Here is a 15,899-nt window from a genome sequence, read left to right on the forward strand (position 1 = left end):
AAATTGGTAAATAATACAGCTAATGTAAAAGGAGAGAATGTCAGATGATTCAGCCTCAGAGACCTCACTTTCACCGTATGCAGACTTGGTGAAAACAGCTGAAATACACGCAGCCAGTCCTGGTCACTGCTACAGCTGCGGTCCTGGCAGAGATTCACCTTGTTCAGACTTCTTTGTGTCCACCCCATGTGTGTGTCCCCTTGACACTTCACTGTAACCTTCATTCCTCTTTTCCCACAGGGAAACATGCCGGCAGCCTCCTGCCCTTGGCTGCTCCACGCCAGCTGGCCGGGCTAGCTGGCCGGGCAGAGCTGCTGTGGGAAAGGCTTACGCTGAGTCCCATTTAGCTTCAAAACGCCTTCCTGCCAGCTCACTTCCCCTGCCTAACTCCACTATCTATAGCTTTCAAATGCCTCCCCTTCGTAATCACACCTCCTACTATTCTGAAGACTATTTTGTGGGAATGCTGAACATATTTGTTGGCTCACTGGCCCCTAGCACACTGACTGCTCATTCAATAACATTCACACAAGACTGGAAAAGACTTGTCATCTTCTTACTATCTGGCACTCCGTTACTAGCTTACTACTGTTTCCCTCTGCAGTACAAGTCCAAATTGGATGTCAGACACAGAAAAATGCCAGCAAAAGCCCTGGTTCGCGGTCAGGAACCAGTCACTGGACACAGTCCAGAACCAGACACACACTGGCACACTACCATTAACGCAAGTTTTGCCATGAGTAAGCCCTTTGCCATTCATCTTTTTGCCAGCGAGGACAGGGAAAAATAGGGTTATTGCAATATTTTTAAATATTTGCAAGGTCCTAACGTCCTATCATGATGGCATTAGTCAAAAACTCAGGCAGACACTAGGACAAACAGATTCTCCTGCTTGCATAGCCAGGTCTTCTCTAGAGCAAATTCCCACGGAGATCACGCAACCTACAGTGTAATTGTCTCCTGGTTGTCTGAATATTCAGGCAAGGAAGGAAGGGATTAGGTCCGTAAGTCTGCCTGCTCTCTAGCCAGCCTGCCAAGCACATCCACCACCCAGCCCCATTCTTCCTGCTGTCTGGTTCTGCGACTGATGGACTTTTCCAGACTCAGCACAGCCACATCAAATACACCTGGGGCGTTCCTGCCAGTGGCTGAATTGTCAGCTAAAATAATCACCTGGCTGTCACCAAGAGCAACACAGGTAGGGGCAAAGGGGAACAACCCAATACGCATGCTTTCAGTCGATATGGTAAAGAGCTGACATATGGTAATTTTAAAGGGGTTGACATGCTGCAGCAATTATAAAAAGGCTGACACTCAGCTGAAAGAGCTGACAGTTGGAAGTTACACCCAAAAGTTAGCACAAAAGAGAAAAAATGAAAGCAAAATGTGACTGAACTGTTGTCTCGCATGCTCATAATTTGTTGACAAATCTATTTGTAGGTATAAGAATTCGGCCCTTTCTTAAGAGTGTCACCATCGGCTGCTGATAAAAAAGCAACCTGAATCTATTACAGATGTGTTACTTTTCAAAATGATGCTCCTGCGAGAGGACGAAGAATTCTGCTCTTATAAATCTGTTCTGCAGGCTAAGGCTCTCGTAAAATAGCAACATTTAATATTGTTACGCATCTCTTCTACATGGAAAAAAAAGTCTACTTGGAATTTGAAATATTGCATTATAATGAAATACCTCTTTAAATGTATCACCCTAGGAAAATGGAAGTTTGCTGATGGTTTCAACTTTAAAATATATTTTCTTTTTAAGGTGCTTCAAACCATTGTTCAATTATTACACTAGCACTTTATATGAACTATCTACTGCCAAAAATGGATTCAGATTAGATACCACATCCCCAGCACACTTGTTTTACTGAGCTTTAAGACTGGTTTTGATATAGTAGGAAATACAATTTTACACTGTTGAAATATTATACTTAGTGCTACATGAACATATAAATATACAGGTTTCATTGTACCAATGTTTAAATACATAGAGAGAGAGGGTACTTCCCCCTCAAAAGCTCGAAATTGCAAGATCTGATCCTGCAAGCGTGCACACCTGACTGGGAGACTGCAGTGAGTAATTTCATTTACAGTTGCATTCAGTTTATGCAATTGTCAGGTCATTCATATCAACTTTTGGAGTATAAGTGCATCTGAAAACTCTGTGTAGGAGCAGTTTCATTTTAAAAAGCATCAAAGCATTTTCCAGCACAGAATCATTCAAGAATGAAGTGGAAAATGTACAGCATTTTCCTGCTCCAAGGCAGGATAATTCCCAATCCCAAATAAAATCTCAGCAAGGGAGCTTCTGTCTTTTGTGTGGAATAGAGTAAGATTTGGACTACGCATGTTCAGTAAAATTGTTATTTTAACAAACTTTAAACCCCCCAGATTTGTTTCAAACTGCGACCTGTCCACGTTCCTTCCTTTTTTTCCAAACGTGAAAATTATTCCCAAAATTATACTGCGGAAAACAGTTCTCTTACAACTTTGAAGAGCTTAATGCACAGAGATTCAATTTCCCATTCATGCTATAGCATGTCCTTCTCCTAGGTGTGTAAATGTAAGAATCCTTTAAACTGCTAGAGCACTGACAACACACATCTGACTACCTCATCTGAGCCTATTAATCCACCTTCCTCTGGATTATTTTTAATAATCTGTAGCTCCCCACTCCCTCCTGCACAGTTTCTACTCAGAATAAGTTTTACTCAGTCATAAATCATTTCAAGAAGGTAAAATGTAACATGCCTGTGAAAAAGTGATGAACTTCCTTCACCAGTAGGATACAAAATTTGTCCTTAGCCTACTATGAAGTCAAAAATTAGATCTCAGCTTCAAAAATGTTGTTAGCTATGACTGATGCTAAAATGCTAAAGCGGCTGTCGGAGAGATACGGTAATACTCACGTCAAGGGTGCAGTCTCTGCCCTCTGTTCCTGAGTCCACAGGAGCACAGCCAGCACATGCTGGCACTGGTTTGGAAGGAGATCAGGAAAGGGGACAGTAACAGACTACAGATCAGAGGTGACACTTTGTCCCCCACTATGGCCAGTATTGCATTGGCATCCATTACCACCTGGACAGAGAGAGTACCCAAAAAGTATTTTACCTATGGTGAATGTGCCCCCAGATACCTCAGATCAAGCAGCAGCCTGCCATACAAGCAGGTCCCAATCCCTCACACTTGCTAACAACAGAGGAAGGTGGATAAACTCCCTTGTTCTTCTCTTCCTTGACTTTGCACTTAAAATTTATCACTAGATCCTATTGCTGCATTTATGCATTTTCTATTGTTTTGGTTTTTAAATGTGAGTTTTATTATTCTCGCCTGTTGCACATGTGCTTTTTCCCCATTATTTTACGCACCATTATAAAACAACAAATCTTGGTTGGAAGCAAAACTTAGTATTTTCCGCCTTGACTCTGCACGATACATATACTTCTGTTTGTGCACAGAGTAGCTTGGTGCACGGTGCATTTCTGTACTTATTTGGTACCTCACCTTTTAAATTCTCTGCAGTGATCTCCACACCACCTTTCAGCGGTCCTGACCCTGACTGCTGAAGTCCTGTACTTCTCCTCACAGTCTTCTGGGTAGCTGTGACAGCCTCTGCTGCACCATTAGAAGGGAAGCCATGAGGTATGACAAAGCAAGGACCACACTGCATGCTGAGACTATTGATACCATAGAACTATGTGTCAACAGGTACAACTGCTCTGACCTGCATCTCAAAAATGGCAAAAGTTCTACCTATGACACATTCATCTATAATTTTCCTTTGCATAGGGGAGAAACAAGTCACCTGTATCAGCAAATAAGAGAGTAACGCTTTAGGCACCTGTTAACTGTTGTATCACTGTGTCTTCCTGCTCCTAGTTCTTAATAATAACATACAGTACATAAGTGCCTGTTATCTATAGTTATCTAATTTTAACGGCTCTGGTCTCTTCCAGTTATTACCATGAGATGTGGATGTATGACTAAGAGGTGCCATGATGTGATCATAGGTAACATGCATAGAGACTTGTGAAATGAAGACTGGCACTGCAGAATGACAGCTTTTAATGGGCTTTGCTTGTACCTGTAGACAACATAGGCATTATGGATAGTTCTGAGCTACCAGGAATAAAGCCACAGTCCATGGGATAGTGTGATCTAACAGATAGCCTGTTGTGAGTACGTAAGTCTAACTCTAATACAATAGCCGTTAGGTATAACTGTGACTGCATTACTTGACCAGTTAGTAAGAAAGACCTTAGTAACTGTTCTGCATGCAACAGCATGCAAAAGGATATGACTGTGAAACACTGCCTAAAGAGAGAAACCTGGTGAGTCTTACAAACAGGCAGAACATGCACAGCAGAGACCAGACCAGAGAAGCCAGAGCCTTGTTCCTGTCCTGAGCAACATTTCCCACCACCGGGTGATTCCAATTCTGATGTAGATCTGGCTGATTATCTCATGACAGATCTGTGGTATGACCCTTCTTGTAAAGATTCCTTAAGCCACCTTAACCTTGATTGCCTCTGACTCTCTAGCCTCCACATGGCTTCTCTTAGAATTGATTTATCATTTATTTATCTTCTGCACAGTGTGTGTCCTCTTGACAAGTTCAAGAAGTGGCACATTTGGTCCCTATTTTAAGGTCTAACAAGGCTATGCTTTGCATAAGACCACAATAGCAGGTGACAGTAAGCTTCCACCACATTAGCTATCTCCCTACTGTGGGAGGCAGATAAAGTCAGGTTCAGGATGAATGTCCAACCCTTTGTTACTGCCTTGCTCCTCCTGGTCTCTTGAAAACCTATATGGCTTTCCTTCCCAGTAAGCTTCCTGGTTTCCTCCCTTCTCCCTCTGGAAACATATTCATGGCCTCCTTCAAACTTAAGTGTTCTCTGTTTAAACAAAAATTTCCCCAAGTGCACAACAGGCACACTCGAACTGCACACATTTAAGGACAAGGGGTAACGGCTTTAAGCTGAAAGAGGTAGATTTAGATTAGATATAAGGAAGAAATTCTTTACTGTGAGGGTGGTGAGGCACTGCAACAGGTTGCCCAGAGAAGTTGTGGATGCCCCATCCCTGGAAGTGTTCAATGCCAGGTTGGACGGGGCTTTGAGCAACCTGGTCTAGTGGAAGGTGTCCCTGCCCATGGCAGGGGGGTTGGAACTAGGTGATCTTTAAGGTCCCTTCCAACCGAAACCATTCTATGATTCTATGTCTGTCTTTGAGATCACGCCAGCAAGCTCACCATTTCCCTACAACTATCTTAACAGCCATCTGATAATGGTGTGTCATTTCCTGTGTCACACTGCGTGTGCATGGATGTAGATGATAGTGTGGATGGTGGCTGCTCTGCTTAAGGCAGAAGTCAGTTTATCACTTGGAAATTTCAGCATGTCTCCCTGACACAGTAAAGTTGAAACACGCTTCCAGTTATAAATCAGTTCAGACGCATGCACACATTTCCCATTCTGTAAAAGTGGACTGATCTTCCTGAAATCACTTACTAGATCAGGAAAAATTTAGTCTAAGAGCACATCATATGAGAGTCATGGGAGAAATAAGACAGGACAAAAAATGGGGATTGTTTCACTTCTAAGATCTTTGGGGATATCCTTTCTAGCCTGTCATATCTCAAACCCAACTAACCTAAATATTATTGTATCTGTTGGCTTTGGCAAGGACTTGCGGTTGCCTTTTATTAGATATGAAGCAATAGGTGGGAGAGAGTGAGCCAATTAATTATTAAAAGTGGCTTTCACATACTTTGAAAGTCTGCATGTCCTCGAAGCACACTCAATAAAGTTAACAAAGCTAACCAGGGCACTGTATAATGTCTGTGAAGCCTAGATAGGCATTTTGCGAACTCTTCGAGATTCTGTTGTGTGCTTCCTTAACTCCACATGGACCCAATACACACTTCATAAAGTTCTTTCGTCTCAAAATACTAACCTTACAAACCCCTTCCTTCCAGCCCTATGCAAAAGTTGCTGTTTTCAATTAGCTTTCCAGCAAGGACTCCCTCTCTGCCCTCCATGCCACCCCCTTTCACTCTTAATTCACCTAAAGAGTGTAAGTTATTTACATCTTACCCCCACATAACATGGTCACCTGCCCCTCTGTGAGGACTTGCAGTTATCTTTCCCGTGTTATGTCTGATTCACATGGTAATGACCTGAAAGCAATAACATACTGGTTTTGAATTCTCAGTAAAGCACAATGCATATTTATTATACTATAGCTAATATCAAATTACTACGAAATATAACAGCTACAGCAGTTGTCTTTGGTAGATACTAGCCCTTTAACTCCCTTTCCACAAAGACTTATCTTGAGCATTTTAGTTTGGATCCAAAAAGAGATTTTCTGCTACGGGCTCCTGGAAATGAGTATAGACTCAGTAATAACCTCAGTGAGACAACCAGCATTAGTTAATAGCAAAGAGGTGTCAGTGGTGCTTGAGGCACTTGTTGAAATCAATTAACACGGACCTTATGCTAACGGAATAGGCATAGGTTCCACACCATTTTATTTTCATTCTCCAGTCAATGGTAACAATCCTTTGCAGATGGTCTAGAACGAAATGAGGAAATACTCATTTTATCTCCCAGCAGTATTTTCAGTTGTTGACCACATTATCACTTTGAACAACTTGCATAGAATATCTTTTCAGAAAGAATAAACTCTGCAACTATAGGCCAAGGTGTTCAATGGAATGAACTCAGAAGCCCAGGAACAGTAAGTATTTAACCAAGCTCTGGGGCTTGAGTCTGTAATTTTTATTCACCCAACACTTGTTTTTCAGTCAAGGAAACTATTTCTATTCTGCTTCTATAACAAGATTGGTCTTCACTTAATAGAATGTATAATGAAAATAACAGCTGTATTTAAACACATGGCAGAAGCCATTAGACATGGAAGAATTATTCTTTTTCTAGTAAATCATGGCTGTCTAACAAATTTTATACATGACTGTCCTTGTCCACACTATGAGCCAAATTGTGTCTTGTTTTATCCCAGTTAAGATGCACTGGTTACTATAGTTCCTGGAACAATTCATATTCCCCTTATAGCTCAGAATGCAATGTAGGGAAATTAAACAACACAGAAGTTTTCATTCAGACAGAGGAGAATTCCAGAGCCATGGAGAAAGGATGAGGAGTGAGGAAGGAAAGAAACTACTGTAGAATACTTAATATCTGTAATATCTTTCAGATCTGTCCTTTTTTCTTCTACATGTTTAAACATCACATTAGAACCTGATCTGAGCACTACTTCCATGGAAAACATTATCAGTGCTCCTGTTGTCATTTTTCCTATTTACAGCTGCAGTCCCATTTTCTTTACTATTTGGGTATTTTCTGAGACAAGTAGTTAGAAACTAGTAACTCTACTGGGACTGTGAAACTTTTTATACTCTTACTGGATAACTACTACTGGCAGCTAGTCAGTACAGAAATCCACCTAGCACAAGCTGCTGGGAAATAATCCCAGCCACTATGTGAGCGGAATGGCTACAGCCAGGCAGAGAACAACCAAATATGGAGCCAAACAAAAACTGAACCACTTCACACATCAGTAACTATACTTGCCTCTTAGCTCTGAGCAATTAAGTAAACCTTAACCCAAGTATAGTAAGAATTACTGTGCCGTAAGGATGCAGTACAACACAGTAAGCTTTCTCCACAGATAGAGGTGGTCTAAAACCACTGTGAGCATCTAGCAAAACACTGGGAATAGCATGCAACAACATGGGTATTATTCTTTTCTAGCTTCATTGATTATCCATTGTTTGAAGCCCCAGATTTGTTACAAGCTGGCACTCAACCCTTTGACAGGAATTCCTGTGAATACTGGGCTTTTGAGAACAAGCTCTACATAAGTGGGAAGGATATGCCATGCATGGGCTATCATGTGCAGTCCTGAATAGGACTGCTTTCCAGTCTCGGCACACAGGCACGAACACATACCACTACATCTGAGTCAAGGCAATGTCCCAACTGCCCAAGAGGAGATAACAGAGCCCTTTTCAGTGCTGCAACTTTCTCCAAGTAGGAAACCTCACAACTCTTCTGCAGCCAAGATGAATTAGCCTTTAGCCAGAGAGCCAGTTCTGTGTCTTCTGCATACAAAATTTGTGGTTGTGTTTCTGATGACTCAAGAGTGTTGTTTAGCTCCCACCCATGATGTTCATTGTTTATGTCCCTGGATTTGTTACCTAATCAACTACATATGCACTTAATTTCACTTTGTAATAACTCTAACTAGTACTTACTTCTCCCAAAATCTCTGCATAACAATGAGTATTTCCATGTTTACCCCAAGAACCAGTCAGAGTGTGATCAGCTTTTCAAGCTTTATCCACTTATTGATCAGTTGGTTGAAAAATTTAAACAGCTGTTTGCTATTTGCCAAAACATTTCTCCTGCAATTTATTTAAAGGGAAAACTATTTTAAATAGTATATTCTTCTTTCAGAAGTCTCAGTATTGGATAAGATTTTAAAGAATCGTTCATGTGCACTATTAGGTATGTTGTTTTAGTACAGACACAGGCAAAGCACAGAAGTCAATTCCTCCTTCTCCAACTTTTATGCTTTAACTCTAACATAAAACCATTGCTGGACCTCATTCTCCACATTCCAGATTCTCAGTATGCCACCTGCAAATAAATACATTTTAAATGTCTATTTACTCTACTTAAGGTAAAAGGAATTCTCAGAATATGAGATAAAAAGTAATTTTGGAGCCATGAAAATTATGAGGCTTGATTCCCAAAATCTCTTCTTATGGATTCTCTGATGTCTAATAAAATATGAGTTTATTAGTCTTGCCTTCAGTTGAGGTACTAACAGTTTCTCTCTTTCTTCTGTTCTTCTCATCTGCTTATTTTGTAATAAAGGCACAATCCTAGGTTCATCTAAGGATTCTCGCACTAGAAGGCAAGAGAAGTGTGAGAGGCAGAATACATCAAATGCATGGAAATGCAGAAGTAGACCTGCCTGCAAAGCAAGGCTTTCAGTTCACAGTGAATTTCTTCTTTTTGATTTTTTTTTTAATCTGAATTTTTTATTTATTCTCCTCAAAGCAGATGGCCCTTGGGCCTCGCTCACCGAAAGAGGTTAATGGCATGGTTAATAGCTTTGCTGCCCACAGCAGCAACACAAAAGACCAAAACCTCCCTTCCAGAGGCACCTGCCAGGCACTGTGGCTCTGGGCAGCCGTTGCAAGTAGACATGTCTGGGAGCTTCCTCACGCTGCCATGAATCTGAGCCTGCCCTGGAGCTGTAACCTGGGAGTCTGCAGGACAAACATCCGAATACAAGGGACTCAGCATGTCCTGGGTCTGTGGCTTTGGGACAGACTCACCACCCAGACAGCCATCAGGCTCTGGGAACTCTGCAACAACAGAGTGCTAGCACAAAATAAGGTTTTTTTCAGACCATTTGATCAGGAAGACAGTGAACTATGCAGATCAATACCAACATCATGATGGACCACAGCATGGTAAGGAGCAGCTTAAGAATGAAGAATAGGTCCTTAAAAGTGGACCTGAAAAAGACAAGAGTTGATGTTGCTGGGCTGAGGAATGATTTCTGAAACATTCTTAGCAATGAGTTAGAGGAAGACCCATTATATTCCAGCTCTGTCCACACTTTAAAGATACACTGGAATTTCTGTCTGACATCAAACTCTCAGAATAGCAACAGTCACCAGTAAAGTTTTCTGGCCTCTCTGGGTGGCTAAGAATTTGTCCATCCAGGCAGACAATGGCCTGACCTTGACTGTTCATGCCTGCATTACATCTTGGCAGGACTACAGCCCATGATACACCTGGCACAAAGCCTTCAGTACTTGGAAACTCCAGCTAGTACAAGGTGTTGCATTTTATATGATTATCAGGAGAAGGTGCTACCATCAGCAACTGGTAGTGTTTTCTATCTCTGCTTTCTTTGTCCCACACACTCCAGACTTTTTCCCCTTATCCACTACTGATTTCGGTTTCAGCTTTTGGATCTTAACTTCAAGTTGCTCCATGGGCTGGGTTCAGGTTATCTGAAAAAACACCTAAACCTCCAGGAGAAAGACAGTAGTTGACAACTACTCTCCCGTGCACAATGGAACTGCCTAAGGTAAGATAAGCACATCTGACCTGAAACTGGAGTGATCTGCCCCCAAAAAGAAACTTCCCACCATCTGCTTCAAGCATAAACTGCATTTCTTAGGCCTTCTCTTCTCTAAATGTAAACACACAGTAACATATGGCTTTTCAAACAAAACTAAATACATAAGAGAAATTATTAAAAAAGAATTGCCCCTGAAGAGTATTCCACTCTTCCTGACCTACCGCTTGTGGAGGATGACTGAACAACCACCGTATTGTTGATAGCAGTAGTCCTGTAAATACACTAGCGGAAGGCTTTCAGAGACTGACGATTAGATCAGATCACGTGTACAGTAGAACAGAATTCCCAAGTTAATACCAAGTGCCTTTCCCCAAAGCACTCAGCTTTTCCCCTCTAGAAGCTCACACCTGGGTACCACTCTCGCACAGCGATATCACAGGCGAGAATTCTGGGAAATGACATACAAATAAGCCCACAAAACACTTCAGAACTCTTATATCGAACACTGGCAAATTGTTTTTGAACCAGAATACAATGTACCCAGCCCAGATAGGCTTGCTTTTGCTGTAACCTTGGTGTGCTCATTTCCATGTAAATACACAGAAAGTTCTTCACCTTGGAGCTATTTCACAGGGGCTTTTGTATCTGGAATGTAGGTATAAAGTGAAAGCTCTGGGTGTGCTTGTAAATCATTTGTGCTAAATGATTTGTGCAAACCTCAGACATACAGAGGTTTTCCTCAGTGGAAAGCAAAATAAAATGCTCTTACTTGGCTATGCAATGCTACATTACCAAATCCATACCTAGGACCAACTTTTGGAGGACTTAGGGGCTGCACAGTACTTTGGAAAATGGGAACACTGCAACACACTGGCTGTAGCTAAGGGCTTGAAAGTCCTAACTCAGGGTACCACCCCTGGAAAAATTCTGGTCATAACATCAGCTGTGACAAATGCCACACACAGTCACCAATCTGCAAAGGAATTGCACAGCTGCCTTCAACTCTCAAAGTGCTCCCTGCACAGATCCTTGCTCCAATATAATGCCATCGCTCCAATATAAGCTGGAAAGAATCCTTGGTAAAATTGATGGGCCTGCGTCCCTTTGCACCAAGTCACGGAATGGCAAGACAGCGTGATGACCCACCCACACAACCTGTCACAGGCATCAGTTGCACCTCCAGCTGGCAATAAACAGCCAGGATTGCATGTTGTTCTCTCCCCCAGTCACCCACTTTGCCATATTGGAGAATTTCAACATGCTGCTGTATATAGGGTTAGACCTACAAGCTTTTAACTAAAGGAACAGAAAACATTGTAGGAGTGTTGAAAAATATTTTCTGATGTGTTTTGCTTTAAGAGAAAAAATAGTATCCTTATAGAGTCAACCATCTTCTAAATCTTACACTCTAATATTTCTGCTTCATTTTCTCCCACCTAAATGGCAACTATGCTTTAAAGCAACAAGTACTGTAAACTTAATAAATTATAAAGTCAATCTTCATAATGTCTCTTGGTCAGAGACGGTTACAACACAGAAGGATATATGGGAGGCAACCTAGGTCTTCCTCCAACAAAGCACTTAAGCATACACTTCAGCATGTCAGCATCCAAGCTGAAGACAGTGGGATATATTTCAAGTTATGCACATGTTTCACAATTTTATTGAAGTTCAAAGACAAATAAAAAATGAACATAGAGCAGAAAAAAACTCCAATATCCATATAATTGACACTATGGTATTACCTTCTACTGAAATTCCATAGGAAAATACTTTCTTTGGTTAATTGAGCAATGTTCCTTCTGGAGGCAGTGATAAAAAATAGCTTTATTAGAGTGTAAATTCGACCCAGCTCCATTTAGATGGAAGCAAAACTCTTTTTACCTCCAGTGGAAATGGAGCTCAATGGTAAAATATAGGACTTTTGATCCCCAAAAGCAAGGCCTGAATCATGAGATGTTGTAAAATCTTAATACTCAGTTACTCATAAGTATACAGGTGTCAGGAAATCAGGTTCTAATGTCCTTTACAATTTCCACGTAGAGTGCTTACACTTCTAGGATGTATCAGTGTGCCTCTGAGATTTGTTTAAGGGTCAAATAAACAATGGTACTGTTATTTCAAGCCATTTAGAAAGTTCTTAATGATGTTTCCGGCAATACTTGGGTTTTATTTTGTGGTTGGAATGTTTTTTTCACAGTAGTGTTGGATTTTACTATTGCTTTAATGGGTTTTCACCTTCTCATCACATTTCTGGTGCCACTGTTTTACCAGATAACTGAAATACTTCTGCACTAATAAGAAGTCCTGGTTGTCCTGGGACAGCATCCTGAAAAGATACATACATTTAGGGAGGTTTGAAATATCACAGCACTTCCCAAAAATACAAGCTAGTCATTGCAACCACCTTGGCAATGGCAAGCCTGGAAAACCTGATAGTGGATTAAGAAAAAGGAATTTATCGCAGTACTTTAGCATGGCTACAACCAGGACAAAAAAAGGTAGTACTTCTTTTGTTTCTATGTCCAGAAAATGCTGTCAAATGCAGAATAAAACAGTGCAATACTGAGTTATCTAAACACATTAATTAGCCACACCACAGAGAATCAGGCTTTCTCTGGTGTTCATTCACCTTCAATCATACCTTGTTTGCCTTCCTCGTGTCCATGATCGGTAAAACATTAGACAGACTGTGTGGCACATCAGAAAGTAACTACTGAGCATGGATTTCTGCTGATGGCAGGGTTTTTAAATGCTGAAGGCACTGGCACAAACAAGTCATGTGTAAATGGCAACCTTGGCTCTACATTTTAATTATTTTGAAATAAAAGCATAAAAGCACTTTAAGTTCCAGTAAGTAACACGATGCAGGGAAAGGGATCCTAGAAACAATCACACACACACAAATCATTTAGCTACCTACAGTAACATGCAGTCGCGACAGAATGAAATATTCATAAACTCAAGGGAGATGAAATTCTGCATTCATCTATCACAATACGTAAACCACCAGTTATAGTTTCAAAAATAAAGCCCTTGTATAAAGCCCTTATTATAACTGTACAGGCCCTGTTCAAATGATCAGTCGTTGATACTCTCTTTTAATTAAAACAATAGGACAGATTTTACCAAACAGTAACAAACCTAAAAGTGTAGGAGGTAAATACTACAAACTCGGGGTCTCCAGTTAGAGATACCCTTTTTTTTCAGAATACCTTATATTTCTCATGAAAATTGCAACTCTAGTCGTGCAAATATATGGTGCGACATAGTTGTTGCATTAATTTATTGCACCGCTGGTTTACATTCCTTCATTGTGTTACTCTTCTCTTACACATTTGTAACAAAATCGAACTATAGTAAAACTAGTTGAAGAAACACGGCTCAAATCCAGTACACGGCAACGTTTCTTTTTTTCCATTTACGCTAGGATTACAATCTGGTTTGGGGTATCTGTCCATTCAGAGAATTACTCGGATTTCAGTAAGATATAAACGGATGTGTTTTACGGTCTAGCACACACGGATCACCCCTTGCAACAATCACCGTATTCCGATGAAACTTAGACATTTATCGGTCTCTGCCTACTACAGACCTACAGACACAGCAGAATCCGTCGGCTTCAGTTTGGTAAACCCACGGCGAGAAAAATGAATGGGAATGAAGACAGTGCCCACAGACAAAAGCACTGATCAATGCACTCCGCTGACATTATCTTAATGGCAACCTTTCTCTATCCCATCCTCCCTACTTTCCGATTCTTCCAGCAGCTGACATAGCCGCACTAACGGATGCGATCTGACCCATTTCTCGTTGAACTCCGTCACCCCCAGGTTCTCACTCGGCAGCGAGCAGCCGTCCCCCGGTCCACAATGACACAGCAGGGCTGGCTGGAGGGACACGGCGCCCGGGCTCCTTCCCCCAGGTGACTCGCCCCTCGCCGCCGGCCGAAACCCGAGGCGAGGGGCGGCGAGGCGAGGGGACGCGAGGGGAGGCGCGGGGAGCGGCGGCCGTGCCGGCACTGGCCCCTCGAAGTGAGGTAAACTTTCGCGGCGGCACCTGGGCCGCCGCCCGCGGCGCCGCTCCCGCGGGGCGAGCGGAACAATGCCCGCCGCCCCGGGCCCCGCGGCGGCGGCCCCGCGCCTCCCCGCCCCGCCGCCCCCGTGTCCTCAGACAACCTCCGCCGCCGGCCCCCCCGCCTCCCGCCGCCGCGCTGACAAAGGGCGGCGCGGGGCCGGGGCTGCCCGCGGCGGCGCGGCCGCGGCCGGGCGGGAGCGGGCGCCGGAGCTGGCGCGGGAGCGGACCCGCCCGCCCCGCCGAGCCCGGCCCCGGGCAGCCGGCCCCTCCGGCCGGCCGGCGGCGGAGCGGAGCGGAGCGGAGCGGACCTACCTACCTTTTTGTCCTCTTTCTCGCTGCCGTGCCTCCGCTCCGGGTGGCCGCTGTCGGCGGCGGGGGCCGGCTCCGCGGGCTGCCCATCGCGGTGGTGCGGGCGCTGGTGCGGGCAGCCGCCAGACCCCGCCGCCGGGGGGATGGGCTCCGGGCACGGAGAAACTCCCTTAACATCCATCTCCATCTTCCAGTTCACTGTATTGCGAGACAAAAGCAGGCAAACACTTTCCACCACCCCGCGTCTTTCCTGTGCTCTCCTTTCTCCCTCTTTTCTTTTTTCCCTTCTTTCTGTCCTTTTTTTTTCTTCCTTCCTTCCTTCCTTCCCTTCCTTCCTTCCTTTTTTCCCCCCTCAGGAGGCCGTGACACGCATGGCTCTGGCCGCCGCTGCTGCACCGATCCGGCGGCTGCAATCCTCCCCTAGATCCTCCAGACTTTTGTATCCAGCGTGTGTGTGTGTGTAAGAGTGAGTGTGTGTGTGTGTGCGTGTGCGTGTGTGTGCGTGTGCGCGCGTGTCCTTGGTACGATGGCCTTCAATCGCCCCGAAACGGCAAACGCTAACTAAGCAGATCTCTCGCCACGAAGATCAACTCCCGGCCCCAGTCTAATTGTGGTGGTTATTTACTTTACGCTATCTATGTCCCAGGCCCGGACAAGCCCTTCTGGCTGCAGCCCTTTGAACAAAGTTAACTGGAGGGAGCCGAGCCCGGGGAGGGGGTGGGGGCGAGGGGAAACCACCGGCGTTTAACACGGGGGAACCGACAATAATCCGGTAATGTCAAGTAAAAGTTAAACCTCCCCCTTCCTCCCCTCCCCCTCCCCTCTCCACATCCCAGGCAAGCGCAATACAGCAAAGCAAAAACAAGCGATTTCAGACCTGTGCAAGGTGCTGGTGGCGAGAAGAGACGAGCATTTACCCGATTGTTGCTTTTATTTTATTTTCCCCTCGCCTCCCCCCCAGCACCACCCGCTGTTGCAAATGTGGGCTCCTTGATGTTAATCTCCTCGCCGTGGTCTGAGTGTATGTGTGTGACTGGAGCTCCCTCTCTCTCAGGCTGCCAGCGCCACGCAGCACTGCACAAGCAGAGCTGGAGTTAAGGAGAAAAACAAGAGCAAATCCAGGCTGGAAATCTAAATCAGTACCAGCCACCGGCTCTCCGATTTTATCAACCCAAATACAAGAAGAGAAAGGGAAAAAAAAAAATCGCGTGTAAGCTGCTAAATCAGTCGTGACTGCAGTGCGCACACGACTTTCAATGCTCATGTTAGCTTCCTTCTCAGACTGAAGTTAGGCATGGTAGGGAAAAATGCAGTCTCATTAAGAGTGTTTTATACCAAAACAAGAATTTCCTCAGTGGCGCCGGAGCCAAGCCAGGTCT

At 43.7% G+C, this 15,899-nt stretch overlaps 1 protein-coding gene across 3 annotated transcripts in view; it reads right to left on the minus strand.

Annotated features, from left to right (window-relative positions):
• The window catches only part of RBMS3 (RNA binding motif single stranded interacting protein 3), a 724,729-nt gene extending 709,217 nt beyond the window's left edge, over window positions 1–15,512 (minus strand). For 2 of the 3 annotated variants that reach the window (XM_030009261.2, XM_030009262.1), the window contains exons 1-2: window positions 15,146–15,187; window positions 14,528–14,718 (exon numbers count right to left, since the gene is read on the minus strand). In XM_030009261.2, the coding sequence (XP_029865121.1) occupies window positions 14,528–14,718; window position 15,146 (192 nt within the window). In that variant the 5' untranslated portion in view covers window positions 15,147–15,187. Of the gene's footprint in view, window positions 1–14,527; window positions 14,719–15,145; window positions 15,188–15,397 lie in introns of those variants that run through there. The other variant, XM_030009264.2, reaches the window with a different exon arrangement.
• Window positions 15,513–15,899: the final 387 nt, after the last annotated feature.

This window comes from Aquila chrysaetos, chromosome 3 (genome assembly GCF_900496995.4).
Source record: "Aquila chrysaetos chrysaetos chromosome 3, bAquChr1.4, whole genome shotgun sequence".
Classification (NCBI taxonomy): domain Eukaryota; kingdom Metazoa; phylum Chordata; class Aves; order Accipitriformes; family Accipitridae; genus Aquila; species Aquila chrysaetos.